At 43.8% G+C, this 27,975-nt stretch overlaps 1 protein-coding gene across 2 annotated transcripts in view; it reads left to right on the top strand.

The window, feature by feature from the left end:
• dscc1 (DNA replication and sister chromatid cohesion 1) overlaps window positions 1-27,079 on the top strand; it is a 41,763-nt gene extending 14,684 nt beyond the window's left edge. The window contains exons 6-9 of one of the 2 annotated variants that reach the window (XM_078216513.1): window positions 7,366-7,418; window positions 16,230-16,384; window positions 20,917-21,065; window positions 26,466-27,079. In XM_078216513.1, coding sequence (XP_078072639.1) covers window positions 7,366-7,418; window positions 16,230-16,384; window positions 20,917-21,065; window positions 26,466-26,571 — 463 coding nt within the window. In that variant the 3' untranslated portion in view covers window positions 26,572-27,079. Of the gene's footprint in view, window positions 1-7,365; window positions 7,419-16,226; window positions 16,385-20,916; window positions 21,066-26,465 lie in introns of both variants that reach the window. The other variant, XM_078216512.1, reaches the window with a different exon arrangement.
• The last annotated feature ends 896 nt before the right edge of the window (window positions 27,080-27,975 follow it).

The raw sequence follows: 27,975 nt of genomic DNA, 5'->3' as shown, positions 1-27,975 counted from the left end.
TTTTCCTTGAATTGACAACTGCATTCTTTTTTATCCTGTTATGGGCTGGGGATCGAAATAATGACAGATCATGAAATTTAACAGATCTTATCCACCCTTCACAAGTGTATATGCCTCCTCCATAAATTTCTGACTCTCACACTGTGGGTTAAACCCTTGGAGCAATGATAGATGGGTCTGTTTGAATGCAGCACTCATTTCAAATGACCCTGCTGAATTTGGATTTCCTACCTGTGTGATTCGCACCCTGCCCCTTTTTCCCTGCTGGCAGAAATGGGGACTACCGGAAATGGGGATGGGCCTTTTGCATCCCAGTCCTGCCCACCATTTTTAAACATCTCTGGAGTCAGGCCCGCTAAGCAAAAATCCAGTCCTATGATTGGCTCTGATTTTAAGAGGTTGTAAGATGACCAGTTTCTTTTTAACAGAAGCGATCTACAAAGAATCTTTACTTATTGTGTCTGCAGAAGCATTTCAAAGACTTACCAATGACTCATTGCTTCTGTAGGCGAGCAGATACTTGGTGTGTGTATGGGGAGCATGGGGGATAGGAGAAGGGATGGGAGATGGGAGATAAAGAAAACTTTATGGTTGGACAATTGAGGAACAGTGGAGGACCTTCAAAGCGATATTTCACAGTGCTCAGCAAAAGTGATAAGGAAGGACTGTGGAAAAATAGATAATCCGCCATGGATATCTAAGGAAATAAAGGAGGGTATCAAATTGAAAGAAAATGCATACAAAGTGGCAAAGATTAGTGGGAATCTAGAGGATTGGGAAATCTTTAAAGGTCAGCAGAAAGCTACGAAAAAAGCTGTAAAGAAAAGTAAGATGGATGATGAGAGTGAACTAGCTCAGAATATAAAAACAGATAGCAAAAGTTTCTACAAATATATAAAACGAAAAAGAGTGGCTAAAGTAAACATTGGTCCTTTAGAGGATGAGAAGGGGGATGTAATAACTGGAAATGAGAAAATGGCTGAGGCATTGAACAGGTATTTTGTGTCGGTTTTCACAGTGGAAGACAAATAACATGCCAAAAATTGATGACAGGAAGACTATGGCAGGTGAGAACCTAGAAACTATCATTATCACGAAAGAGGTAGTGTTGGGCAAGTTAATGGTGCTAAAGGTAGACAAGTCTCCTGGTCCTGATGGAATGCATTCCAGGGTACTAAAAGAGATGGCGGGAGAAATAGCAAATGCACTAGTGGTAATTTACCAAAATTCGCTGGACTCTGGGGTGGTTCCCGCAGATTGGAAAACAGCAAATGTGACGCCACTGTTTAAAAAAGGGGGTAGACAAAAGGCAGGTAACTATAGGCTGGTTAACTTGGAAAATGCGTGAATCTATCATCAAGGAAGAAATAGCGAAACATCTGGATATAAATTGTCCCATTGGTAAGACGCAGCATGGGTTCATGAAGGGCAGGTCATGTTTGACTAATTTGGTGGAATTCTTTGAGAACATTACATGTGCAGTGGACAATGGGGAACCTGTGGATGTGGTGTATCTGGATTTCCAGAAGGCATTTGACAAGGTGCCGCACCAAAGACATAAGATAAAGGTGCACAATGTTACGGGTAATGTATTAGCATGGATAGAGAATTGGTTAACTAACAGAAAGCAAAGAGTGGGGGTAAATGGGTGTTTTTCTGGTTGGCGATCAGTGACTAGTGGTGTGCCTCAGGGATCAGTGTTGGGACCGCAATTGTTTACGATTTACATAGATGATTTGGACCAAGTGTAGTGTGTCAAAATTCGCAGATGACACTAAGATGGGTGGAAGAGCAAAGTGTGCAGAGGTCGCTGAAAGTCTGCAAAGGGATGTAGATAATCTAAGTGAGTGGGCGAGGGTCTGGCAGATGGAGTACAATGTTGGTAAATGTGAGGTCATCCATTTTGGTAGGAATAACAGCAAAATGGACAATTATTTAAATGGTAAAAAATTGCAGCATGCTGCTGTGCAGAGGGACCTGGGTGTCCTTGTGCAGGAATCTCAAGGAGTTGGTTTGCAGGTGCAGCAGGTAATTAAAAAGGCAAATGGAATTTTGTCCTTCGTTGCTAGAGGGATGGAGTTTAAAAACAGCAAGATTATGTTGCAGCTGTATAAGGTGCTGGTGAGGCCACACCTGGAGTACTGTGTACAGTTTTGGTCTCCTTACTTGAGAAAGGATATACTGGCACTGAAGGGGCTGCAGAGGAGATTCACTAGGTTGGGGAGTTGAGAGGGTTGGCTTATGAGGAGAGACTGAGTAGACTGAGGCTTTACTCATTGGAATTCAGAAGAATGAGGGGAGATCTTATCGAAACATATAAGGTTATGAAGGGAATAGATAAGACAGAAGCAGGGAAGTTGTTTCCACTGGCAGGTGAAACTAGAACTAGGGGGCATAGCCTCAAAATAAGGGGGAGCAGATTTAGGACTGAGTTGAGGAGGAACTTCTTCACACAAAGGGTTGTGAATCTGTGGAATTCCCTGCCCAGAGAAGCAGTTGAGGCTACCTCATTGAATGTTTTTAAGGCAAGGATAGATAAATTTTTGAACAGTAAAGGAATTAAGGGTTATGGTGAGCGGGCGGGTAAGTGGAGCTGAGTCCACAAAAAGATCAGCCATGATCTTATTGAATGGCGGAGCAGGCTCGAGAGGCCAGATGACCTACTCCTGCTCCTAGTTCTTATGTTCTTATTATGGAGGGTATTGGGGACTTGGAGGTGTGGAGGGTATGGAGGTGGCATGGGAGCTATAGGGGGGATCACGGTTGTGGGTGCAGTCTTAAGGGCCTAACAGTCATGATGATGGCTGGACTGACTGATATCCCTGTAAAAGGAGGCAGGCCTTCTATCCTGCCAGCCTCATCATCTGCCCACCTCTATCGCTGCCTTGAGCCGTTTCCATAGGTAGTAGGCCTAACTACCCACGTTCCTGATCCAGTTCCTGCCTTCCCAGAACTTTCCGGACTCCTGCTTCCCATCTCCTTCAAAAGAATGCAGCCCTTAGTCCACGCAATCTGTGTTCATAGTTTAACCTTTTTGGCATAGTATCATTCTGGTGAATTTGCACCCTTCCAAGACCACAATATCCTTCCTGAGGTTGGTGTCAGAACTGAATGCACTTCTCCCAATGAGTTCAAACCCAAACTTTATATACTGGCCACCTATAGTCTACCCCTTTGACGTCCAGTGCCAATAAGATAAAGGCCAATGTTCCAGTTACTTTTCTAATTATTGTTTGCACTTGTACCCTGGCTTTTAATGATTTTTCTATATGATCCTCAAATCTCTCTCTTCTCCACGGTCCTAACTTCTTACCACTTGGAAAATACTCTGATTTGTTTTTGTTAAGTCCAAGGTGGACATCCTCCTTCCTGACACATCTGTGGTCCACACTAAATTTAGTTATATGAAGAACATATGTATTGAAAGGAACAGACTCTAAAGCGTGCAGTTGTTAGAATTGAAACTTTACCGGATGTAGCAGAAACATCTGGAGTATTTTGTACAGAACTGGCTTCCTTATCCAAGGAAAAATGTAAATGCATTAGAAGCAGTTGAGAAAATGTTTAATTTGTGATTTTAATCGTGCCACCATTGGTGGCTGTGCCTTCTGCTGCCTAGACCCTAAAGTTCTGGAATGTTCTCCCTATACCTCTGTTTCACATTCCTCCTTTTACTAATTATCTCTTTTGACCAAGCTTTTGGTCATTTTCCTGATATCTCCTTATGTATTATATTTTGTTTTAGAGTGCTTCTGTCAAGCACCTTGAGATATTTTACTGTGTTAAAGATACAATACAAGTACAAATAGTTTTTGTTGCTGTGTTGATGATTCACTGGACAAATGGTACAAACCAGGAAGGTCTATGTCTACATTTTACAGGCTGCAGCAGATCTTATATTACTTTGTTTGTGGTGGGTCAGATACACTGTGACCATGACGATGTAAATGGCCCCTGGACCAATGGGAAGACTAAGTCAGCAAAGCTAAAAACTTAATAAAAGAGTAAAATAGAAGCTCTTAGTTGGCTACGGCATGAATGTTACATTTATATATATTATCAACTTAAGTACAGCGTTTCCATCTCCCCCTTCCTCCCTCCCTTCACAGTTAATTTCACTGTGTCAACCAAAGCTGATGTGAATTATAAGTTTTTTTTAAAATGGCGGGGGTATGGTGGAAGCGGCTCTTGATTTTGTCCAGTCCTCATACTATTTGCATAGTTGAACAATTTTAAGATCTTGTGAGAAAACAACTTGCTCAACCACCATAAGTAACAGTTGCTGGAGTTAGTGTGAAATGTGGCCTATTGTGCTCGATCTTATAGACAGAACTCACTGAAACTCTCTCAACTGTTTCAGTTGGGACTGTAAACACAGGGTTAATGTTACTGGATTAGTAACCCAGAGGCCTAGGCTCATCCTTCAAGAACAAAAGTTCAAATACCCACCATGGCAGCTGAAAGATTTTGCATTCAGTAGATCTGCAATTAAATACTGGTCTCATTAATAATCATCACAAACATACCGGATTGTTGTTTAAAAATCCATCTGGTTCACTCGTGTCCTTGAGGAGAGGAAATCTTTCGATCCAAAACAAGGTGATTGACACATCTGAAATGGCCTAGCAAGCCACTCAGTCATATTATCGATGGACAATAAATGTTGGTCTTACCAGTGATGTTCACATACAAGGAAGAATTAAAATATAAAACTGATGAAAATGTTTGTCTGCTTTCTCTCCGTCCAGGAGCTTGCACTATTTTTCACCTTCAGTCAGGCCTGTCTGGAATGTTTGTTTTCTTGTGAATCTTTCACCCTCTCCCTTTTCATTATCTGTGAGAGAATAGTTCCTGCACAGATCCTCCCTCAGACAGTGTGACTAAGATCCAGAGGTCATTGTTGGTGTTACAGGCACAAAGCAATGTCCTCATAATTTGAAGCTCATTTCAGTAATAAAGATTCTTCCGCCCCTAGTTTTAAAAACAGATCAATATATGAATAAGTGGTTAGAGGTAGGAGCAGTGGCCAGTCAGCTCCTTAACACTGTATGGCATATAACATTTTTACAAGTCACTGAATGTGAATAATCTGCCCTTGTACATGGAGTTCAACCGCACAATTTGTAAGTTAGTAATCTGCAAATTTTGTACAGGCTGGAGCATGCTGTTTATTGTCAAGGCCAATATTTAAGAAGACACTTTTAAAACGTTAGTTTTCTGAAGACTTACAAGCCTTAAGTCTGCATTTAAAGACCAAATGTGTGTGTGGTTTTTTTTTGTTTGTTCGTGGAATGTGGGTGTCACTAGCTGAGTCAGCATTCATTACCCATCCCTAATTACTCTTGTCCAAACCTGTGTGTTTTAACCTCTGCAGTGAATAAAGACACAGTCAACTTTAAATACTTAAATATTCCTTTATTCTGTAGCTACTTAAACAACAGTAAATACTTGCAATGCGTAAACCAAATACTCACGATCTGTTATTTTACTTAACTTAAGGTTGATTTCCACTTGCAATTAAAACCTGGCCAGGACTTTGTTGTCAAATGGAATCAGCCCTTTGTCTTCTTCTTCTTCCAGATGTTGTCTCTCCTTGTGAGCTTGGTCCCCGGATTCTCCACACTGCCTTTCTGAATAAGCTTTTTGTGTTAGCAGAGTTAAAACTCCAAAAGTTCCTTGGTAACCAGCCAATGAATTGGTCAGAACCCCAATTGCATCGTTCGATTAGGCCAATCAAATAGAGTAAGAAGTTTAACAACACCAGGTTAAAGTTCAACAGGTTTATTTGGTAGCAAAAGCCACACAAGCCACGTCAAATAGAGCCAGAATAATGTCATTGGTCACTCCAGGCCTCATCATCTCTCGACCCTTTAAGTGCATATTGTTTACATTCCAACACCCAGATAAGGAACACTGGCTCCAAGAGTCTGTACAGAACTCATCCCTGCCAAGGACAAGCTGTTAAAATCTGATACTTTCTGTCCTTTGACAAACTACTGGCCACAAGAAATCCCAGCATAGTGAAAAAACTTTAACCAAAAATTCAGGTTTGCTTGATTGAAGATCTTTCAGCATATTAAAAGTTAAAACTCCATTCAGCCACACCCTTGAAGGGACAGTTAGGAGTCAACCACATTGCTGTGGCTCTGAAGTCACATGTAGGCCAGACCAGGTAAGGATGTCAGATTCCCTTCCCTAAAGGACATTAGTGAACCAGATGGGTTTTTCCAACAACGGTTTCATGGTCATCATTAGACTTTAAATTCCAGATTTTTATTCAATTCAAATTTCACCATCTGCAGTGACGGCATTTGAACCTGGGACCCCAGAACATTACACTGGATTACTACTCCAGTGACAATGCCACTATGCCGCCACCTCCATGAAATGCTATTATTTCGACAGTAGGATGTTAGATTTACTTTCATGCTGCAGTATGCTGATTAACATATATAAAATTTTGCACATTAGGGAAAAATATGCAACATTGTGGGTCTAATTGCTGTATGTACAGAATAATCCTGCAAAACAATTGTGTAGAAAATGCTGTATTTTCCTAATTACAGATAGATTTGTCTTTTGGATGAGAGCTGCTGGTGAATGTTTATCTGTCCATCAAAGACAAAGTATCATGTATTCCTGTCAGTGGCAGGGTTCTCTGACCTAATATTTGGCAGGTAAAGGAACCATAGTGGATAGCAGTGGAGAAGTTGTGGGAGTGGCCTGTGAGACAGAATCCAATTTCTAAGTTGTGATCATTATGTAAATAATAAAGAAGAGTGGCCCCATCTTTTCTTTTTTAAGCTTCAGAATCATCTTTCCTGATCCTTCGCTTTTAGCCCTCCAACTATAATATCTATCAATGCAGTCACATTTCCATTTGTACCATGCATTGTATCTTTGCCACATACCCTTTATCTGATACCTTATGAAATGTTTTTAATACATTTATATACCTCCCTAGCTTCCCTTAGGACCCTCAGATGGAAATCATATTATAGTAATTTATCTACCTTTAAGTTTGAGTCGCTAATTTCCCACCATTCTTCTGTGAATGATAACCTCCATTCAGAGCACAAAAATAATTTCTGTTGCATTATCCCACTTAACCAATCCAGAGTTCCTTTTTGAAACTTTTCTGCTTTTGTGCTGGGTTTTTTATGATTCAAATTGCAACTACTAAATGCTGCTTTGTTTCAAATTTGATCTTGTCTCCTATTCAGTTTTGGAAATCCAGTCTTTAATCTAATCCCTTTCTTCCTTAATGTGATTTATACGATTTCCATTGAATTATTTCCCAGTTGCTGATGCTATAGCCAAGTTGTTTAGTACATTAAACTATGCACTTGTGCTTTTTCCCTTTAGGGAGATGATAGAACATTGTCTGAATTGTTATGGCAAAAGATACACAAATGAAGGTAAGTCAGATACAGGACTTGAAATTGAACAAGAAGTCAAACTCCAGGGGGGTGTTTCTTTTGTGGCTGAGTTCAGTCCCAATGAGTTTCTGGTTGGAGACAACAACACAATATTTGAAACAAATGGCGTTGCAACATGATGGTCTTTCTCTGCTTAGGCCACTTGGCAGATGTTGATCAGAGACTTTTTAAATCAAGCAGGTTCCATGGAGTTGAAATATTGTAACAGACTGCTGGCTCAGCCTTTCAAGAATCCTTTCCAGTTGATGTAATAACAGCAGTCTGCCTGTGAGGCCAGAGATGTATGGGGCGATTCTCCTGGCCTGCTGCGCTGCTTGTGTAGCGCAGTGGGCCGGGAGACTCAGCAGAAGCTGTTTCATGGTTCCCCGCTGGGCGCCACGGCCTCCACGAGTCTCCGGCAGCCAGGTTTTCGGCGCTGTCAGCTGTGCACCAGAAATCGGCGCAGAACTGCATAATTTATGCTAATGCCAATTTACATCTACTTTACATTTGATTAGCAGGTCCGGGACTGAAATCTCTGGGCCCCGCTAGCTTCTCCCCCATCCCCGCGCCAGGAGTGCTTCACTCCAGCAGGGTTTACAATATCATAGAAATCATAGAAACCCTACAGTGCAGAAGGAGGCCATTCGGCCCATCGAGTCTGCACCGACCACAATCCCACCCAGGCCCTACCCCCACATATTTACCCGCTAATCCCTCTAACCTACACATCCCAGGACTCTAAGGGGCAATTTTTAACCTGGCCAATCAACCTAACCCGCACATCTTTGGACTGTGGGAGGAAACCGGAGCACCCGGAGGAAACCCATGCAGACACGAGGAGAATGTGCAAACTCCACACAGACAGTGACCCGAGCCGGGAATCGAACCCGGGACCCTGGAGCTGTGAAGCAGCAGTGCTAACCACTGTGCTACCGTGCCGCCCCACTTGCGGGGAGCTGGCGGCCTGACCCTGCAGGAGTGAAGGGCGGCACTCAAGGCCCCCCAGAGGATCAGGCTCTGGGGAGGCCCCCTGTATATTGCCAGCCTGGCAGTGCCAGCCTGAGCTCCCTGGCACTGCCCAAGGAGCAAAGTGCCACTGGGCATTGGGCAGTGCCAAGGGACAGGGCTTCTGGGGGTGATCGGTGTGGATTGAAGGGTCCCACTGCCACTCTGCACTCGGACTGAATGAGGGGGATGGAGGCCAGCGATCGCGGCTAGACATCTGGGTGGGTGGAGGATTCAGGGCTGTGGGGGGTGTCGGGACTGTGAGGGAGGGGGGGATTGGGGCTGCCATTGGAGTGGGGGGGGGGGAAATCCAGGGTGAGGTGGGAAGAGGCTGGCCCGGACACATCCAGAGGGTCAGCGATTGGGCTGTTGGGGCGTCGCGGGGCTGGCGATGCGGGGGTCGTGGGGCTGGCCAGTGATCGGGAGGCCGGCAGTGCAGGCTACTGCATACGCGACGATCTTGGCACATGCGCAATTGCCCACTCAGCATTATGCTGCCGGCCTCTCCAGTGTGAATAGTGGCCCACTGATTTTTAGCACGATTCACGCTAGGGCTCTCTGTGATGCACAGAGTGTGGGAAATTCATTTTGAAACTCCTGCTGAAAAAAACAGCGTGATTTACTCCAGTTTTTATGCAAATGCGACACTTAGAATTTATTTAGAAAGTTCGCCCCTGTCATGTTAAAACTGTCCAAAAGGCCAGAGGCCTGGATCATGTGACATGGTAAGAAGTTTAACAACACCAGGTTAAAGTCCAACAGGTTTATTTGGTAGCAAAAGCCACACAAGCTTTCGAGGCTCTGAGCCCCTTCTTCAGGTGAGTGGGAATTCTGTTCACAAACAGAACTTATAAGACACAGACTCAATTTACATGAATAATGGTTGGAATGCGAATACTTACAACTAATCCAGTCTTTAAGAAACAAAACAATGGGAGTGGAGAGAGCATCAAGACAGGCTAAAAAGATGTGTATTGTCTCCAGACAAGACAGCCAGTGAAACTCTGCAGGTCCACGCAACTGTGGGAGTTACAAATAGTGTGACATAAATTCTGATTCTAGGATCGCATGATAAAGACTCAGGAGGAAAAAAGCAGAAATATTTATGTGAAATAGTGTGACATAAACCCAATATCCCGGTTGAGGCCGTCCTTGTGTGTGCGGAACCTGGCTATCAGTTTCTGCTCCGCGACTCTGCGCTGTCGTGTGTCGCGACATCATGTGTCGCGACATCATGCGACATCATGTCTCCACATCATGTGACATGGCCAACTAATGGTTAATTGCAATTTAACAATCAATTTCTGTGCTTCAGAATTCCATTGTTCTCTCAATGGTCCCCTTCTGAAATGGCCCTGGGCAGTGCCTGGTGTGAGATGAGTCTGTTAGCAGCTCTGCAGGCATAATGAGTTTGAATCTCGCTCTTTTGTGATGGATCAGGTTGGGGATCCAATTTGTCTCCACTTCCTCTGTTTTGTTGATGACAAGGGATTGGTACAATGAGGTGTGACTTCACAGACTGAGAGAGGAGTCCTTTTCCTCTTTAACTCCTGGTAGTAGCTCTCAGAACAAAGGACCAATCCTGTGGTTGTGTGACAAGTAGTAGCGTTTGTTTTTAATTCAACAGGAAGTCGTTTTTTAAATCATGGCCAAAAAGTAATATTTTGGAATTCTTGGATCCTATTCTATTTTATATTTTTTCATATGGTCTTGCAAAAGAAAACCAAGAAGCAAAGAGATATGAAATTGTTCTCTCATTCACAGAGTTAAAAAAGTTAAACACAAAACCACCAAGAGCAAGGTCTGTTCCCTGCTGCATTTCTGTAGTTTAAGCTGAGGATTGACTCAGGGCATCAGCAATAACATTGCCCTTTCCTGCAACATGGGTGACTTGGTTGCATTCAAAACCTGCCTTTACTGGGGAAAGACTGTTCGGGTATTTGGGTTCTAATATTATACTTTGGGGGGTCAAGTGTAAGGAAAGATATTAATTTCAGAATTCAGTGCCTGTTCAAATCCCAATTATGCATTGTCTAAGGTCTTGGGTGGGGGGTGAGGGTGTTACATGGCGGTTAGCAACCAGTTATTAGTACCAGTCAAGCTGCGCTGGGTTACCTGTGGTGGTATGCCCCCCGACGAGCTCCCACTCACTCTGTAAATGTAAGGTTTCTCACTCTAACTGCAAAGTCTTCAGACCGTATGGCTGAGCTGCTCTTGTCAAGCTTAACTCTTTCCTGCCCACCTTGTTTTGGATTTCTTTTTATGTCATAGGGACTCACCACTAGGCCATAAGGTTACCGATTGTTGATGGTTTTAAATGTCTGGAACAGCCAAAGGCTCACAGAGCCTCATAAATGCTCAGTTTCGAGCAGCCAGATGTGTTAATCCATCCCATTTCGCATGAAGATAGTGTCACACAACATGATAGAGGTGTCATGGGTGTGAGGACACAACTTGGCCTCCATAATGACTGTGTGGTGGTGACTCAATTGCTGTCATGGGTGGACACATTTGTGACAGGAAGGTGGATGAGCACGAGGTCAGGTAGGTTCTCCTGGTTGGTGTTCTTACCACCTGCCCCAAGCTCAGTCTGACAACTACACTCCGAGCTTGGTTCATAGTGATGCTACCGAGCCACTTATGGTGATGGTCATTGAAGTAAGTTGCTTAGAGTACATTCTGTGTCCTTGTTCTCTTTAGTGCTTCCTGGAAGTGTTATTTGGCATGGAGCAGCAGTAAGTCATCAGCTATGGGGTGGTGATACGTGGTAATCAGCAGGAGGTTTCCTTGCCCAAGCTTTACCTGGAACCGTGATAATTCATGGGATCCAAGGTCCAGATTGAGGAGTAACAGAACCACTCCCTCCTCACTGTGAAATCACCTCTGGATCAAGTGCATTGGCCATGCTAAATTTTCCTTCAGTGTCGGCACCGGAGTGTGGTGACTTGGGGATTTTCACAGTAACTTCATTGCAGTGTTAATGAAAGCCTACTTGTGACACTAATAAATAAACTTAAACTTAGATCCGTCATTCTCAGGCATATTAATGGAGAAATCTGACATGTTGATTGATATTTGTGATTCTGTGTATGACTATGTGGAGCTGTTGTTTGATTAGTCTGTGAGACAACTCTCCCAACTCGGACACCAGTCCCTAGATGTCAAGAAAAGGACTTTGCCGGGTTAACTGTGAAGATGATGCCTTTGTTGTGTTATTATTTGATGCCTAAGTTGCAGCTGAGTAACGTGTTCAATTTTTATTGGTATTTTTCTTTCTCGCATTTTGATTAAAAGGTGTAGTTTGCCAGGACAATTCAGAGGGAGTTTAAGAGTCAACCACATTAGTGTGGGATGGGTCAGACTGGGTTGCAAGGATTGCAAATTTCCTTCCCCAATGGATATTAGTGAACTAGTCTGGGTTTTAACAACATGCCAACAGATTGTAGAGGCAGAAGAAAAAACCAAGCTCGGAATTTTCTGGCCATTCTTGCCAGTGGGATCTTGCGGTCCCGCTGACGGCAAACCCTTGCCATGGGTTTTCCAGTGGTGGTTGAATCAATGGGAAATTCCATTGACAGGAGTGACCAGAAGAACCTCCTGCTGGCCAACGGCAGGATCTCACCCGGAAGAGTAAGAATTGGAAGAATGACAAAAAGACTGAGGATGGGGGGAAACCCTGTGAGGGGGGGGGGGGGGGGGGGGGGGGGAGGGGGGGGGAATAAATGACCCTACTTTTGTCAAGTGACATTGCTTTTAACCATGGTCTTTTGTGAAGGGTAAAATCATTGCTACGGGTGATAAACCATACAAAATGGCCCTGGTTGTTAGGTGAGCCCTCAACTCCTTCAATTCCAAACAGGATTACTCGTTTGGAAATTTCCCTTCCACAGCAAAGATTTATTTGTTGTCTAAAATGTAGTTCCTTAGAACCATCAGTTAACTAAATTGATGGGATAGACTGCCTAACCCACCTCACAATTTAAAAAGTCAGGAGGAGCCCTGCAGCAGAAGAACAACTGCCATGACAGCTAATAAGCTATTCATTAGAGTGGAGCTGGGATCTCCACTCCTCAGGGATTGCAAGTCCTGCATCAGTTGCTGGCCTCTCCTGTCCTAGGAGCATAGGCCATTGCAGAACTACACTCAGTGCTTGAGTGGGGTGGGGGAGGAACATCAAAGGGACACTTAATCCCACTCCCACCCCCACCTGTGGACTATGGGGAAACTTGACCAATTGGGTGATTAGCATAGGCCTCTCCTGCCACAAGTTAAATTCAGTGGCAGTGGGATGAGACCCTAAAGTGGGCATTCATTCATGCAATCCCAGCCAGATATTTTTGTCTCTTCGCAGTCATCTGAGATAGAGTTTGCTCTTGAGATAGTAAATACAAGTTTTCAGTCCCATATTGTTTGATGCAAAGGGCCCTATTTTATCATTTTGATTCTAAGTGCTGGGCGGACTTGAAACCGGCAGTGTTTCAGATCTGACTTTTAGATCCGTTCCGAGGCGCCCCCATACGCACCCTGCCTGAAAAAATATCAGAGAGTCCAAATCGTGCTGCACAAGCCTGTGGGCGGGGCTTAACATGCCCAAAACCCTGCAGCTCCGATTGGTGCCTCCAACTGCGCGTGTGCAGAAAACAAATGATAGAATGCTGCTCCCTTGCCACATCACTCCCGGGCCGGATAATGCCTCCCCTTGGCCCCCCCCACAGACATTGCCCGCCCCCACAACATTACTGACTGCCTTATCCCCCCACCCCCTCCAGACCGATCATGGGTCCCTTTCCCCCCCCCCTTCGATCTCAAGCAGAGTGTCAGCAGGCCCCCCCTTTCCCTCCACTGATCTCAGGCAGAGTGGCAGCGGACCCCCCCCCCCCCCCCCCACTGATCTCAGGCAGAGTGCTCCGGTTTCCTCCCACTGTCCAAAGATGTGCGGGTTAGGTTGATTGGCCATGCTAAAAGAAAATTGCCCCTTAGTGTCCTGGGATGCATAGATTAGAAGGATTAGCGGGTAAAATATATAGGGATAGGGGGGTAGGGCCTGGGTGGGATTGTGGTCGGTGCAGACTCGATGGGCCGAATGGCCTCTTTCTGTACTGTAGGGTATCTATGGTCTATGACCCCCCCTCCCCCCCCACTGATCTCCGTCATAGTGGCAGCGGACCCCCCTTCTCCCCCACTGATCTCAGGCAGAGTGGCAGCGGACCCCCTTCCTCTCTATTGATCTCAGGCAGAGTGCAAATGCATTTAAATGGTCATTGCACCCCTTCCAGGCGCGGTCCTGATCGTGGCCATTTTTGGGCCTTGGTAAAGGGGGAACCAGTGTGGAGGCAGGCGCGGATCGTGCTACTCGCCTCACGCCCAGCTTTACCAAGTTTTCATGCCCGAAAACGGGCACAACACGATGGTAGAATCGAGCCCAAAGTTTCAGCAAACTTCAGAAGCAGCACCCAGTCCAGTTCTATCCTCACATATGCATTTTGAGAAACTAGAGCTGCTTACTGCTATCCAGGTTGACAACAGTCAGCAGAGGAACTTTCCCTGCTCTGTATCATTGTCCACACATACAGTTTACCCATTGAAGGAGTGTGCTGGGCATTTTGTTAATCAAATTTTGTTTGATATTATTGCAGTCTGTTTCCTTTTGTGGCTAAAGGGAGGCGATCATTTCATGGAGAATAAACAGGCTGTGATGCAATATGTGGGCCAAAGCAACTGAAGGAATTATTTTTGGGCAAGAGAAAAATTATTTAAGAACCCTGGAGTCATTCTGAAATCAACTGAGTGCTATGATGAGAATTGCATATTTCTATGGAAGGACAAGCAAGGACCAAAGTGGCCCTCCCCTCCTTTCTTGGTTTCTTTGAGAGTCTAGGTTCCCATCTGTGCCCTTGGTCTGCACCAGTTACGAGGTTTGAGGTTGAACATTTTTCATATCATAGACTTTGATCATCACAAAGGGGGGCACAAAAAACTTTCAGAAATGTTAAAGAACCAAGGTTCTAGTGACAGGGTGGAATTGAAGGAAATCAGTTTTTGTAAGAAAATGGTGCTGGAGAAATTAATGTGGTTAAAGGCTGACAAATTAGCAGGGCCTCATAATCTACATCCTAGAGTAAAGGAAGTGGCCCTGGAAGAATTGGATGCATTTAGTGATCATCTTCCAAACTTCTGGGGCAGTTCCTACAGATTGGAGGATAGCAAATATAACACCATTATTTAAAAAGAGAGGGAGAGAAAAAAAGGGGGAATTGCAGACCAGTTAGCCTGACATCAGTACAGGGGAAGTTGCAAGTGTCTATTGTAAAATATGCGATAGAGTAGAACATTGGAAAGCATTAACAGGACCGGACAAAGCCAACATGGGTTAATGAAAGGCAACTCATGCTTAACAAATCTACTGGAATTTTTTGAGTATGTAACTACTAGAATAGATAAGGGAGAACCAGTAGATGTGTATTTGGACTTTTAGAAGGCTTTTGATAAGATCTCCCATAAGCGGTTGGTAGGCAACATTAAAGCACATGGGATAAGGGCGTAAGGCATGTATCGAGAATTGGTTGCCAGACAGGAAATAGAGAGTGGGAATAAATGAATCTTTTTCCAAGTGGCAAGCAGTGATTTGTGGGGTACCATAGGGATCAGTTCTTGGACCCTAGCAGTTCATGGTATATGTAGATGACCAAGATGAAGGAACAAAATGTAACATTTCCAAGTTTGCTGACTACACAAAACTGGACAGAATTGTGAGTTATGAGGAGGATGCAAGGAGGCGTCAAGGTGATTTAGACAAATTGAGTGAGTGGTCAAACAGATGGCAGATGCAGTAAAACATGGCTAAATGTTAAGTTATACACTTGGGTGTGAAAAACTGAAAGGAAATGTATTATTTAAATGGTGATATATTGGGAAGTGTGGATGTACAAAGAGAACTGGGTGTCCTTGTACACCAGTCAATAACAGTGGAGAGGTAGGTGCAGCCAAGCAAGAAGATTTGAGTTCAGAAGTAGGGATGACTTACTGCAGTTATACAGGGCCTTGGTGATACCACACCTGCAGTTTTGGTTTCCCTATCTAAGGAAGGATATACTTGCCATAGAGGAAGTGCAGTGAAAGTTCACTCGGCTGATACCAGGATTAACGGAACAATGCTATGAGGAGAGATTTTTTCAACAGGGCCTGTATTAACTGGAATTTAGAAGGATGAGAAGAGATCTGACTGAAACGTATAAAATCCTAACAGGGCTAACAGACTAGATGCAGAGAGGATGTTTTCCCTGGTTGAGGAATCTAGACACAGTAAGAGTTTTATCAACACCAGGTTAAAGTCCAACAGGTTTGAGGAATCTAGAACCAGGGGGCATAGTCTCAGGATACAAGATAGACCATTTGGAACTGAGATGAGGAAAACTTTCTTCACCCAAAGAGTAGTGAACCTGTGGAATTCTATACCACAGACGTTTGTGAATGCCAAGTCACTGAATGTATTCAAGAAAGAGATAGATAAAGTTTTAGATTTTAATGGCATCAAGGGACATGGGGAGAAAGCAGGAATATGGCATTGAGATAGAGGGTCAGCCATGATCATATTGAATGGCGGAGCAGTCTCAAAGGATCTAATCTTACTCCGAGTTTCTATGAATATTGGATTTGTTTTGGTTCATATATTGTCCTGCCAATTACACCAAAACATCCTGTGCATAGCCACGATCATGAACCTGTTTGTTCTGTATGTGGTTGTGGACTTTGTTGAAATATATGTTAATAACTTACCCAAGTGCTATCCTCTGTTTTCAGCAGGCGAAGTTTTTTATGCACTAAATGAGGATGAAGTCTGTAAATCCAATGCATTAATGCTGCTGAGGAAAGCTGTAAAATTCAATCTGTCTGAGTTTGAGGAGGTGTGGCAGCAGAGTGTACCTGAGGGCATGACAACAAGGCTGGACCAACTCAAGGTATAATTTCCTTGAATAGTTAGCATGCTAGTTTTTGCTTTCTGTTTTGTGACTGTTTCTTTGCTGCTCTGTACCAATACTGAGCAAACCAACCTCTTCTCTTATTTATTATCCTTTTTAAGATATTTTGCTCCCTCAGCACCCTACCTCGGGATGTTATTCGCCTACATCCTGGTATAGGATGAGAAAACAATTCACTCCAATGATATTGCTTGTGCAAATCGGTGATTATGCTAGACGGTCAGGGAGTGAATATCTCATCCGGAGTTGCTTTCTCTGAGGCTATGACTAACACCTGCTCTGTGCTTCCTCTAATGATGTGGAGATGCCGCGTTGGACTGGGGTGAACACGGTAAGAGGTCTCACAACACCAGGTTAAAGTCCAACAGGTTTATTTGGTAGCATATGGTATTTATGCTACCATGCTTATGGTAAGCTTATGGTATTTGCTACCAAATAAACCTGTTGGACTTTAACCTGGTGTTGTGAGACTTCTTACCTTCCTCTAATGACCAGACCCACATCAATATCAGACAACAGCTAATATTTAAAATAAAATTCTGCCTTTTTTAAATAGCCTAATTTTGGTCTGTGAATTTGTCATTTCCTCAAACTCATTGGCAGTTGGTAATCACCCTGATTGTTCTATGTTTTGTAAGCCAGAAGGGAATGGGAGTAAGGATTTAGTTAACAAAAATCACAATCAGATTCCCGAAAGACAAAACAAATCACCTACTTTTTGTCAGTCTCGCCGTGCACCACTCTGGCCTATACTTTAACCCTAACCTAAGCTGCTATTATTGCCTTCTGCGGTCTTCCAATTGGAATTCGGAGCCTTTGTTCCGATGTATTTCACAGTGCCACACTGCTGCTTTCATTTTGGTTCCCGTCTCCCACCATAGCTAATACAAGCCACACAACACTGCATATGTGCAGTCTCGGTTATCTGAACCCTGTTCCTCCTGTCAGAAATGAGCCTTTCATCTTTGTCTACCCCACCCCCTCCCATATTTTTCCTAGACCTCTGTGTGTGTCTCTGTACACTAATCAAAGTAAGAAGTCTCACAACACCAGGTTAAAGTCCAACAGGTTTATTTGGCAGCACTAGCTTTCGAAGTCTCAGGCTCCTTCATGAGGTGAGTGGGAGTTGTGTTCACAAACAGGTCATATAGAGACACAAACTCAATTTACAAGATAATGGTTGGAATGCCAGTCTTTACAGGTAATCAAATCTTAAAGGTACAGACAATGTGAGTGGAGAGAGGGTTAAGCACAGGTTAAAGAGATGTGTATTGTCTCCAGCCAGGACAGTTAGTGAGATTTTGCAAGCCCAGGTTGTTGTGTGTCATGACAATGCAGAATCGCTGAGCAGAAACTGATAGCCAAGTTCCGCACACATGAGGACGGCCTCAACCGGGATCTTGGGTTCATGTCACACTATCTGTAACCCCCACAACTTGCCTGGGCTTGCAAAATCTCACTAACTGTCCTGTCTGGAGACAATACACATCTCTTTAACCTGTGCTTAACCCTCTCTCCACTCGCATTGTCTGTACCTTTAAGACTTGATTACCTGTAAAGACTCGCATTCCAACCATTATCTTGTAAATTGAGTTTGTGTCTGTATATGCCTGTTTGTGAACACAAGTCCTCACTCACCTGATGAAGGAGCCTGAGACTCCGAAAGCTAGTGCTGCCAAATAAACCTGTTGGACTTTAACCTGGTGTTGTGAGACTTCTTACTGTGCCTACCCAAGTCCAACACCGGCATCTTCACATCATCACTAATCAAAGCACAAGTACAGAGTATGATTCATACAGGAATACTCCAGAAACTGATGCGTAGAGCCTGGTAATTGCATCATTCATCTATCATCACATTGTGTGGTACGTCAGCCAGTAAATCTTTAGAGCTGGTACAGTGACTAAAAATACCAGGTCCACCCTGAATAAAATAGTGATTATTTTTTTAAAATCAATTCACTGTCTATGGTGATTCTGAAAATGATGTGGAGATGCCGGCGTTGGACTGGGGTAACCACAGTAAGAAGTCACAACACCAGGTTAAAGTCCAACAGGTTTATTTGCTAGCAAAATCCGTTCTCCAAAGCGGCCTTCACGACACACGACAATGCAGAGTCGCTGAGCAGAGACTGATAGCCAAGTTCCGCACACATGGGGACAGCCTCAACCGGGATCTTGGGTTCATGTCACATTATCTGTAACCCCCATGACTTGCCTGGGCTTGCAAAATCTCACTAACTGTCCTGTCTGGAGACAATACACACCTCTTTGACCTGTGCTTAACGCTCTCTCCACTCACATTGTCTGTACCTTTAAGACTTGATTACCTGTCAAGATTCACATTCCAACCATTATTTTGTAAATTGAGTTTATGTCTTTATATGCCCTGTTTGTGAACAGAACTCCCACTTACCTGACGAAGGAGCAGCGCTCCGAAAGCTAGTGGATTTTGCTACCAAATAAACCTGTTGGACTTTAACCTGGTGTTGTGAGACTTCCGACTGATTCTGAAAATAACAGATATCACTACTTCTTGACATTTTAGCATCACTCAAGTGTCCATGAATTTCTGGATCCAGATGTTTTGCTGTAGTTACAGTAACGTCTCTCTCCACACCCGCCCCCACTTCAACCTCCTTTCACCCATATCTTCATTTCACTGTCACTCAGAGGGCAGGGCTGTTTATGACACATTCAGCAGTCAATGAACTGCTAATTTATCCCTTCGCTGTTTGGAAGCATTAATTTGAAGAGTGCGCCTGTGGATATGTGCAGCTTCCAGACAGAGTAGAAAGGAATCAGACAAAGTCAGAATGTGTTTATTGTTTAAACTATCAGCAAGCGATTACCAGCTCGCTTCCCAGACATCTTAACAATGACTGTGGGTACAGCAAAACTTGCATACTGCCACCTGTTCCTGTTTTAGCTTGAATCCTGTGAATAAATGTGAACATCTATTGGTTAGCAACAGCTACATGTGCTCCATAAATTATTGTTTTCTAATTAATTCTTTTGTCAATGTTAAATTGAAAACAGACCATGCATTATATCGCTATCTCTGAAGCTCTGTTTCTTTTACACCCGTGCATAAATAGTTCAAAGATGTGGAGATGCCGGCGTTGGACTGGGGTGGGCACAGTAAAACGTCTCACAACACCATGTTAAAGTCCAACAGGTTTATTTGAAATCACGAACTTTCAGAGCGCTGCTCCTTCATCAGCTGAGTGGAGGTGAGTGTTCACAAACACGGCATATATATGATAGCGCAGAATCGCTGAGCAGAAACTGATAGCTAAGTTCCGCACGCATGAGGACGGCCTCAACCGAGATCCTGGGTTCATGTCACACTATCTGTAACCCCCACGACTTGCCTGGGCTCGCAAAATCTCACTAACTGTCCTGGCTTGAGACAATTCACACCTCTTTAACCTGTGATTGTCCCTCTCTTCACTCGCATTGTCTGTACCTGTAAAGACTGCAAGAAGATCGCGCATATCGACACAGACATCAAGTTTAACTCTTCCTGTAAAGACTCGCATTCCAACCATTATCTTGCAATTGTGTCTCTGTCTATATATGCCATGTTTGTGAACTCACCCCTCCACTTACCTGATGAAGGAGCAGCGCTTCGAAAGCTCCTGATACCAAATAAACCTGTTGGACTTTAACCTGGTGTTGTGAAACCTTTTACTGTAAATAGTTCAAGGCACAGCAAGATTTCGGTAAAAGTCAGGAATTTGGAGCACTCTTGAAACAACTTTTACATCAAAAATAGAGAACTAATAAAGAGGGTTTTTTCACCCTATTTTGTGCTAATTGTCCCTCCACCCTTCTATTGAAGTCATTAACTCCACTTGGGAATACAGTGCTGTGGGACAGCATACTGTGTAGAAACTTGCTCATCATTCTCCATTTCCATTAGCAGGATATTCAACAACAACAAAAATGCCGGAAAATCTCAGCAGGTCCAGCAGCATCTATTAGGAGAGAAAGCACAGTTAACGTTTCGAGTTGACTCTTCAACAGAAGAGAGGGAGAATGTGTTAGAGCTGTGGGAGATTGCAACAACAAATAGCAACTTTAACAACAAAAGGAAAGGTGGTCCGGTGTGTGGGGGGCTGTGTTTGCAGCATATTCAGGCTGGAGTGATATCACAATTGAGTTCATCCACTTCCAGAAAAGATGAGAAGTCAGGTGACTTCACTTGATGAAGGAGCAGCACTCGAAAGCTTGTGACCTCAAATAAACCTGTTGGACTATAACCTGGTGTCATGTTACCTCTCATCTTGTCCACCCCATTCCAACACCGGCATTTCCACATCACTTCTGGAAAGATGGTGATCAGGAGTGGGAACCTTGGCTGATTTTATTCTCTCTCCCCCCCACTCTGCCCCAAAGTTATAATTGCTCTGTTACTGCATATTTACCATTCATTTGATACTGAACCTTTTTACTTACAAGTTTCCTTTTTTAAATTGTGTGTTTTTCTATATTTTTCTACTGTACAGGGTGTAGCTCTTGTTGATAGAAATTCAAGGCCTCAAGTGATTTTTCAACTGAATGTCGAGGATCTGTCGGAGAACACACAGGATCGTTTCAACGGCCTCTTTAACATCAGAGCAAAGTGGACTGAGGAAGATATTGCTCCCTATATCCAGTGGGTACCTTTGTAACTGAGTTTGTATTGTCTGGTGCTGGTTATTGTGATTTGGTGAATTCTGCATCTTCAAAAGATAAAAAGAAGTAAAAGCACATTAGACCTAACAAACCTATCTGTTACAGCAATTGTAATAATCCGATGAGTGGTGAGACTTCCTTGAATCAGTGAGGACGGGAAGTTCACAAATTTCTTTTCTTCCAATGATTACAATTGATCCAGATCTTGTCTCATTTCCACTGCTTCTTTCTTGGGTTGCTGGCATTTCCTTGGGAATCTCAGGCTGCCAATTTCAAGTCTCTTTTATGCTCAGTGCTCTTGAACATTGCTTAAAATTTAATAAAGTGAATATAATCCTTCACTTCAATGGTCTGATGTAAGGTGCAATGGAACAGGAACTTGGTCCATCTGCTGCTCATTTCCCAACACTCCCTCCAAGACTCACTTCTCGTCTTATCTCTCCAGCCCAGCAGTGACTTCAGCTCAAAGTCCCACTCCCTCATCCTGCTAGCACTCATTTCAGACCAGGAAGCAACACCAGCCTTATCTGCCTATGAGGTGCCAAACTGGTCAAGCGTGCTTGAGGGGAGATTGAGTAGGCCGAAGGAAGTGAGCAACAATGCACGAGATCTGAGATATCACTTGTAGCTGATGGTTTTGTTGTTATTACAAATATAATGGATGCTGCCTTCCTCAGGCCAAGAGTTAGAAACATTTGGCTGAATTTTTTTTCTATTGGATAAATTCTAGGTAGAATTGAATGTTTGTTGTGTATCTTCACACAATTGTTTCCTCTGGGGAGTAGTGGGGAAGTGTTGGAAGGATTAGCAGACTGATTATCAACCTGTTGAATCACATCATGATGCTTCTTCAATGGCCAATAAGTCCTGGAGTGGGACTTGAACCGGGAGCTTGTCTCAGAGGCAGGGGCTTTCCCCACTGAGTCACAAAACCGCCTAGAATTGAACGTTTTAGCTACAGAAACAGGCACTTACCCAGATGTTTTCTTGATAAATTTATACACAGTAACAAATTAATTGAATACAAGCAATCACTGAACCTTATCAACAATTTGCATTTATATATGCTGTCTTTAACATTGAAAAATATCCCAGGTGCTTCACTGAGAAGACATGAATGGCAAGCCTTTGTGGGAAAGCTGAGCGGTGACTGAAGGCTTGGTCTGAGAGATAAATTTTAAGACACTTAAAGGCAAAGAGATTTAAATGGGAAATCTGGACATGGGATTGGAAGACTCTGCCAACACTAGTAGGGGAGAGATGCAGAGAATCAGAAACAGAGAATTAGAAATAACAAAAAGGGGAGAGTATGTGAGGCTGGGGGAGCTTGCAGAGTTGTGGTAAAATGAGGCCAGTGAGGAAGTGAAAAGTGTTGGGATGAGAAGAATATTGATTGACATTGTGGTTTTGATCTAAGGGTTTTTTTTAATCACTTGGGTTTGTTCGTGGTATCACATATTTCACATCCTGTCAGCTATTTAAAGAAACAGTTGGATAATCACTATGATTCTTGCTCTGTTTTCCCATGTTGTGCAACTTCGCGCAATGCAATCCTTTAAAAGCTTTCAAAGAGGTTTTTGCAGTGCCTAGTAATCAATTCTAGAAGAACGGGTGGCTGTCTTATGCTCAGTTTTTTTCAATTCCTGTGTGGCAGGATGATGACGCTGCCTTTATCCAGAAAATAGTTTCTGTCGAGCTGGATATTTAGGAGGGAAGCATTTTGATTGGCTGCTGTACATGGGGATTGGAGACCCTTTCCCACTGCTGATCACTCTTCTACGACTTCTTCTGGAAGGTTAGAATTTGGAGACGAGGTCAGTGTGGCAGTGAACATCTGTCTGGCAGCAGTGGGTAGGCAATTTACAATTCAATAAGTGCAAATTAAGCAGCATCCAGAGGGTGCCATGAAATCTTGTGCTTGGGCTCCCTGCTATGTTAGGGCAGGTGAGAGGAGGCGGCCTGACATTGGATAGCATCATTGCCATGTGACCTCTGCCCGAAGGAGGTTCTTGGCTTATTACCTGCTGATGCTTCATCTGAGTCGCTTTCTTGGCACTTTTGTCAGTGGTGGCTTGCCAGTACCTTCCCCTCTGAGAGGCAGAATGAGGAGGCTGCCCCAAGTCCATCTCAGAGCTGGGAGTGAACCTGGGCTAGTGGCATTATTCTGTACCATACTCCAGCTAGATGGCCAACTGAGCTAGCCAGCTCCCATTAGGGTGGGAGGTTGGAGCCTTGTTAATGTTCAGACTGTAGAGGAGTTCTCCAGCGGCAAATGGCAAAGCTGCTATCTGTACCCATCGAAGGACGAAATCATGGCGATAGATGTTTCTGATGACCATGTGTGGTGGAACCATGCATCCTCTCCACAAGCACTAATGGTGGCTGCTGTCTCCCTCTGCTGCTCCATCAATCTGGCCCTCAGCAGCACTCCCACTGGTGGGGGCTGCCAGCCTCCAGACCAGGATTTCCCACACTCCCACCTCGAAAACCCACCCCCCCATCCATAATTGGATAGTGAACATGGAGGCAGCTTCTTAATTGGTCGCCTTGCGAAAGATTCCTCCCGTTGACACATCTTGGCCCTGACTGATGCCTGCAACTATTTTAAGAACAAAAGATCCCATCCACCATTTTAGGCCGGTGACCCATCAGATAAAGTTAAGAGATGTAACAGATTTTAAGCAACTGGAGAGTCGGGGGAAGGAGAGGAGATTAAATGACAAAAAGGTTGATGGTGAAAGTATGTGGTAATTGAACAAATAATAAAGAAAAGCTGGATCTAAAGGAGGAAACTATGATCACAGAATCAGGTGCATATGATCTCTTACCTCCACCTGAGGGCAGACTGGGCCTTAGTTTAATGTTTCATCAGAGGGACAGCTCCTTTGGCAGTATAGAGCTCCCTCAGTACTTCACTGGAGTGTCAGTCTAGGTTATGCCCTCAGGTATCTGGAATGCTGTATAAACTCAGCAGCATCTGTGGAGAGAGCGAGAGAGAGAAACAGAAAGCAATACCAATAAAACAAGTGGGGGTTGGGCTCTCTGGGGGTTGGGGTTCGGGGCAGGGGGGGAATGGGGTCAAATGGAGGAGAAAGTTCACGGCCTAAACTTGTTGAACTCAGTGATGAGTTCAGAAGGCTGTAATGTGCCGAATCGAAAGATGCGGTGTTGTTCTTCCGTTTGCTTAGGGCTTCACTGGAGCATTACAGCAGGCCAAGGATGGACATGTGGGTATGAGAGTAGGATGTTGAGTTGAAATGGCAAGCAGTAGGAAGGTGGGGGTCATGCTTGTGGACTGAGTGAATGTGTTCTACAAAATGGTCACCCAGTCTCAGTTGAGTCTCTCTAGTGTAGAGGAGACTGCATTGGGAGCAGCGAATTCAGTGGACCAAATTGAAGAAGGTGCAACTGAAATGGTGCTCCACCTGAAAGTTGTGCTTGGGCCCTTGGACAGTGAGCAGGAGCAGGCATTACACAAATTTTCAATTGTATGGGAAGGTGCTGCAGAGAGGGGATGAAGGTTTTGGGACAATGGTGGAGTGGACTGGGTGTCATTGACAGAGTGGTCCCTGTGGAATACTGACGGGGTGGGGAGGATGTGTTTCATGGTGGCGTCATACTGGAGTTGGCAGAAATGGCAGAGGATGATGCTTTGAATGCAGAGGCTGGTGGGGTGAAAAGTGAGGAGACAAGAAGGACTGTTTTTGATTCTGGCAGGGAGGCTAAGGGGTGAGGGCAGAGCTGCGGGAGATGGGTCAGATACGGTTGGGTGCCCTGTCAACCACAGTGCAGGAAAACCTCAGTTAAGGAAAAAGGCAGCCCATGTCAGAAGTGCTGTTTTTGAAGGTGGCATCATCTTTGTTTGTCACTTCTTAATTATTGGAGAGGGGCATATTTTAAGTTCTGCAAACCAGTAGCTTAACCTCTGACTTGAGCTACAATATTTCAAGTGTCCTTTTCATTCCGATTGGCAAAACTCTGAGAATATTAACAAAATCACAAAAGTTTCACATCTTTATCAAAGTCTAATTGGCAACTAATAATCAACTCCTGAGTCTGCTCAGATAGACAGAAATCCTTTTACAAAACCTTCCTGGAGGAAGACTTTCACTTAATGAGTGCAGTAGTTAACCATTTCCTATTATATGTTTCTGTATACTTTCAAGCATCAGTGGCAGCTTTGGAAAGAGGTTGATGTTTGATGTAGGCACCAGTTCATGCAACCTCTTCACAAAAACACATATTCCCACAAGACTTCCCTTTCGGCATTAAGATTAGCAGTAAATGAAACCGATTAAGAGTGAATACAGAGTTGAGGAGGAACTTCTTCTCCCAGAGGGTGGTGAATCTCTGGAATTCTCTGCCCACTGAGTTGGTGGAGGCTACCTCGCTGAATATGTTTAAAGCGCGGATGGATGGATTCCTGATCGGTAAGGGAATTAAGGGTTATGGGGATCAGGCGGGTAAGTGGTACTGATCCACGTCAGATCAGCCATGATCTTATTGAATGGCGGGGCAGGCTCGAGGGGCTAGATGGCCTACTCCTGCTCCTATTTCTTATGTTCTTATGAATGACCCACTTAGTTTTACTTTCGTGAAAAGGAAGGGGATCAATGATACATGAATTGCCAATCATTCTACACTAGTCAAATATAATTGCTTCATTGTATCAAAATTTGATTATGTTTGAAACCAAGTAATGCTAATGATGATGACCCAGTCCTGACCTCTGACAGGTTGATTTAGCAATGACTACCACTCTGGCTACTGCTGCACAGAATTCCCACTAATGAATCGTACCTTCCATCAGTGAAACTCAAATTGCCAATTCCACAGACCACAGAAAATTTTGCAGCATGGTGACACAGTGGTTAACACTGTTGTCTCACGGCACCAGGGACGTAGGTTCGATTCCCAGCTTGGGTCATTGTGTGGAGTCTGCACATTCTACCTGTGTCTGCGTGGGTTTCTTCCAGGTGCCCCGGTTTTCTCCCACAGTGCAAAAGATGTGCTGGTTAGGTGGATTGGCCATGCTAAATTCTCCCTTAGATGCCAGAGTGTGACGACTAGGGAATTTTCACAGTAACTTCATTGCAGTGTTAATGTAAGCCTACTTGTGACGCTAATCAATAAACTTAAAACCTCTCAGTTGATAGACTGTTGCTATTCCTTGTTCACAATATAGGTGTCAAGGTGGACATTTTGCTGTAATTTACTTCCCTACATTTTAATTCTTGAGCTATATTTGTTCCCCTCTCTGGAAGGATAACTAGAGTTCTTTTAACTTTGGTGTTGAAAGTTCAGCTAATATGATTTGACATAACTGCACTTGCATTTCAATCAACTTACCAACTCTTTGATTCATCTCTCATTTGAACAGGGGTTTATGTGGAGAGAAGCAGACGATTGGAACTCTACTGACAAAATATGCTCGTTCATCCATGCAGAATGGTGTGAAAGTGTTTAGCTCCAGAAGGCCAGTCTGATGATGAATTTGAACATTCATCAGAAGAATGTTTGTCCGACAGATGTTCAATAGAAGTAAATGTGTTCCTCTCAATCTAGCTCCTAATTTTGTGGACCTCAAGATTGTTTCATAAAAGTTTGTTCCGGAATGCAGATGGTATGTTTTCAGGTTGTTAATAAAAATGAAAGGTATATTTTCTGGGTAATATCAATAGAACCTGAAGTTCCACCACTGTTAATTCGGTCAAAGGCTATTACTTTGAACTCTTGTACTGGGTTGTTGTACACATCTGTTACCTTTACAAAAACAACTTTTCCCTTTAAAGGTTTAATGTAGTCTTTGTCATACATTCCTGCCTTGCACAATCATATCTATTTACTCCATGTACATTTCACACCAACTATTGATATTATATTTGACTCTGGCTGATCACAAGTGCTAACTGATTGCATTACAATGAATGGCAATTGAAAGTGGGCCACTGGCCTTGTGTTTGTGTAATAAAAGGTAACTAAGGTAGTGTCTTGAGTTATGCGGTTCTATGGCTCTTTTTCACCATCGTTGATCTGACCAAGTTTTTTTTTAAATGAGATGCAGTGAATTGCAAGCCGCCTTACCCTTTCTGCTAAGCACATGTGTTTCTTTTCTTGTTCGCATGTGCACACATATTTCACAGGTATTATTGTTTTTCAACAAATTGTAATCATATTGAGGAGCCACAGTCTGGCTTTCAGCCCATGGCCAATTCTTTGCTTTTGTGCTGGGGAATGGACTATTTTTCAAGTTTTGGACCTCGTCAACATCAACAAAGTCAGCCTCTGCATAATGTCCAGTGTCAGACTAATGTAGCAGATGACAAATAATGGAAATATTTCCAGGAGTTCTAACTGCAGTTATACTGCATGTAGTGAGAAGCTGAAGCAGTGGTAATTGGTCACACAAAATGACCAGTTGAACAGCTTTGACTGAACTCACCAACGACCCTCACTGCAAGACTGCACCAATGGTGTGCAAAGTAATGATAACGTTACCTTGCCCCCACCCCATTCAAATAACAGATTATATGGGCAGCACGGTAGCACAGTGGTTAGCACTGCTGCTTCACAGCTCCAGGGACCTGGGTTCAATTCCCGGCTTGGGTCACTGTCTGTGTGGAGTTTGCACATTCTCCTCGTGTCTGCATGGGTTTCCTCCGGGTGCTCCGGTTTCCTCCCACAGTCCAAAGATGTGCGGGTTAGGTTGATTGGCCATGCTAAAATTGCCCCTTAGTGTCCTGAGACGCGGAGGTTAGAGGGATTAGCGGGTAAATATATATATATGGGGGTGGGGCCTGCGTGGGATTGTGGTCGGTGCAGACTCGATGGGCCAAATGGCCTCTTTCTGCACTGTAGGGTTTCTATGATTTCTATATCCCCCACACCAG

Source organism: Mustelus asterias, chromosome 7, assembly GCF_964213995.1.
Source record: "Mustelus asterias chromosome 7, sMusAst1.hap1.1, whole genome shotgun sequence".
Lineage (NCBI taxonomy): Eukaryota > Metazoa > Chordata > Chondrichthyes > Carcharhiniformes > Triakidae > Mustelus > Mustelus asterias.
The sequence above is the reverse complement of the archived record's forward strand: the minus strand, read 5'-3'. Positions and strand labels throughout refer to the sequence as shown.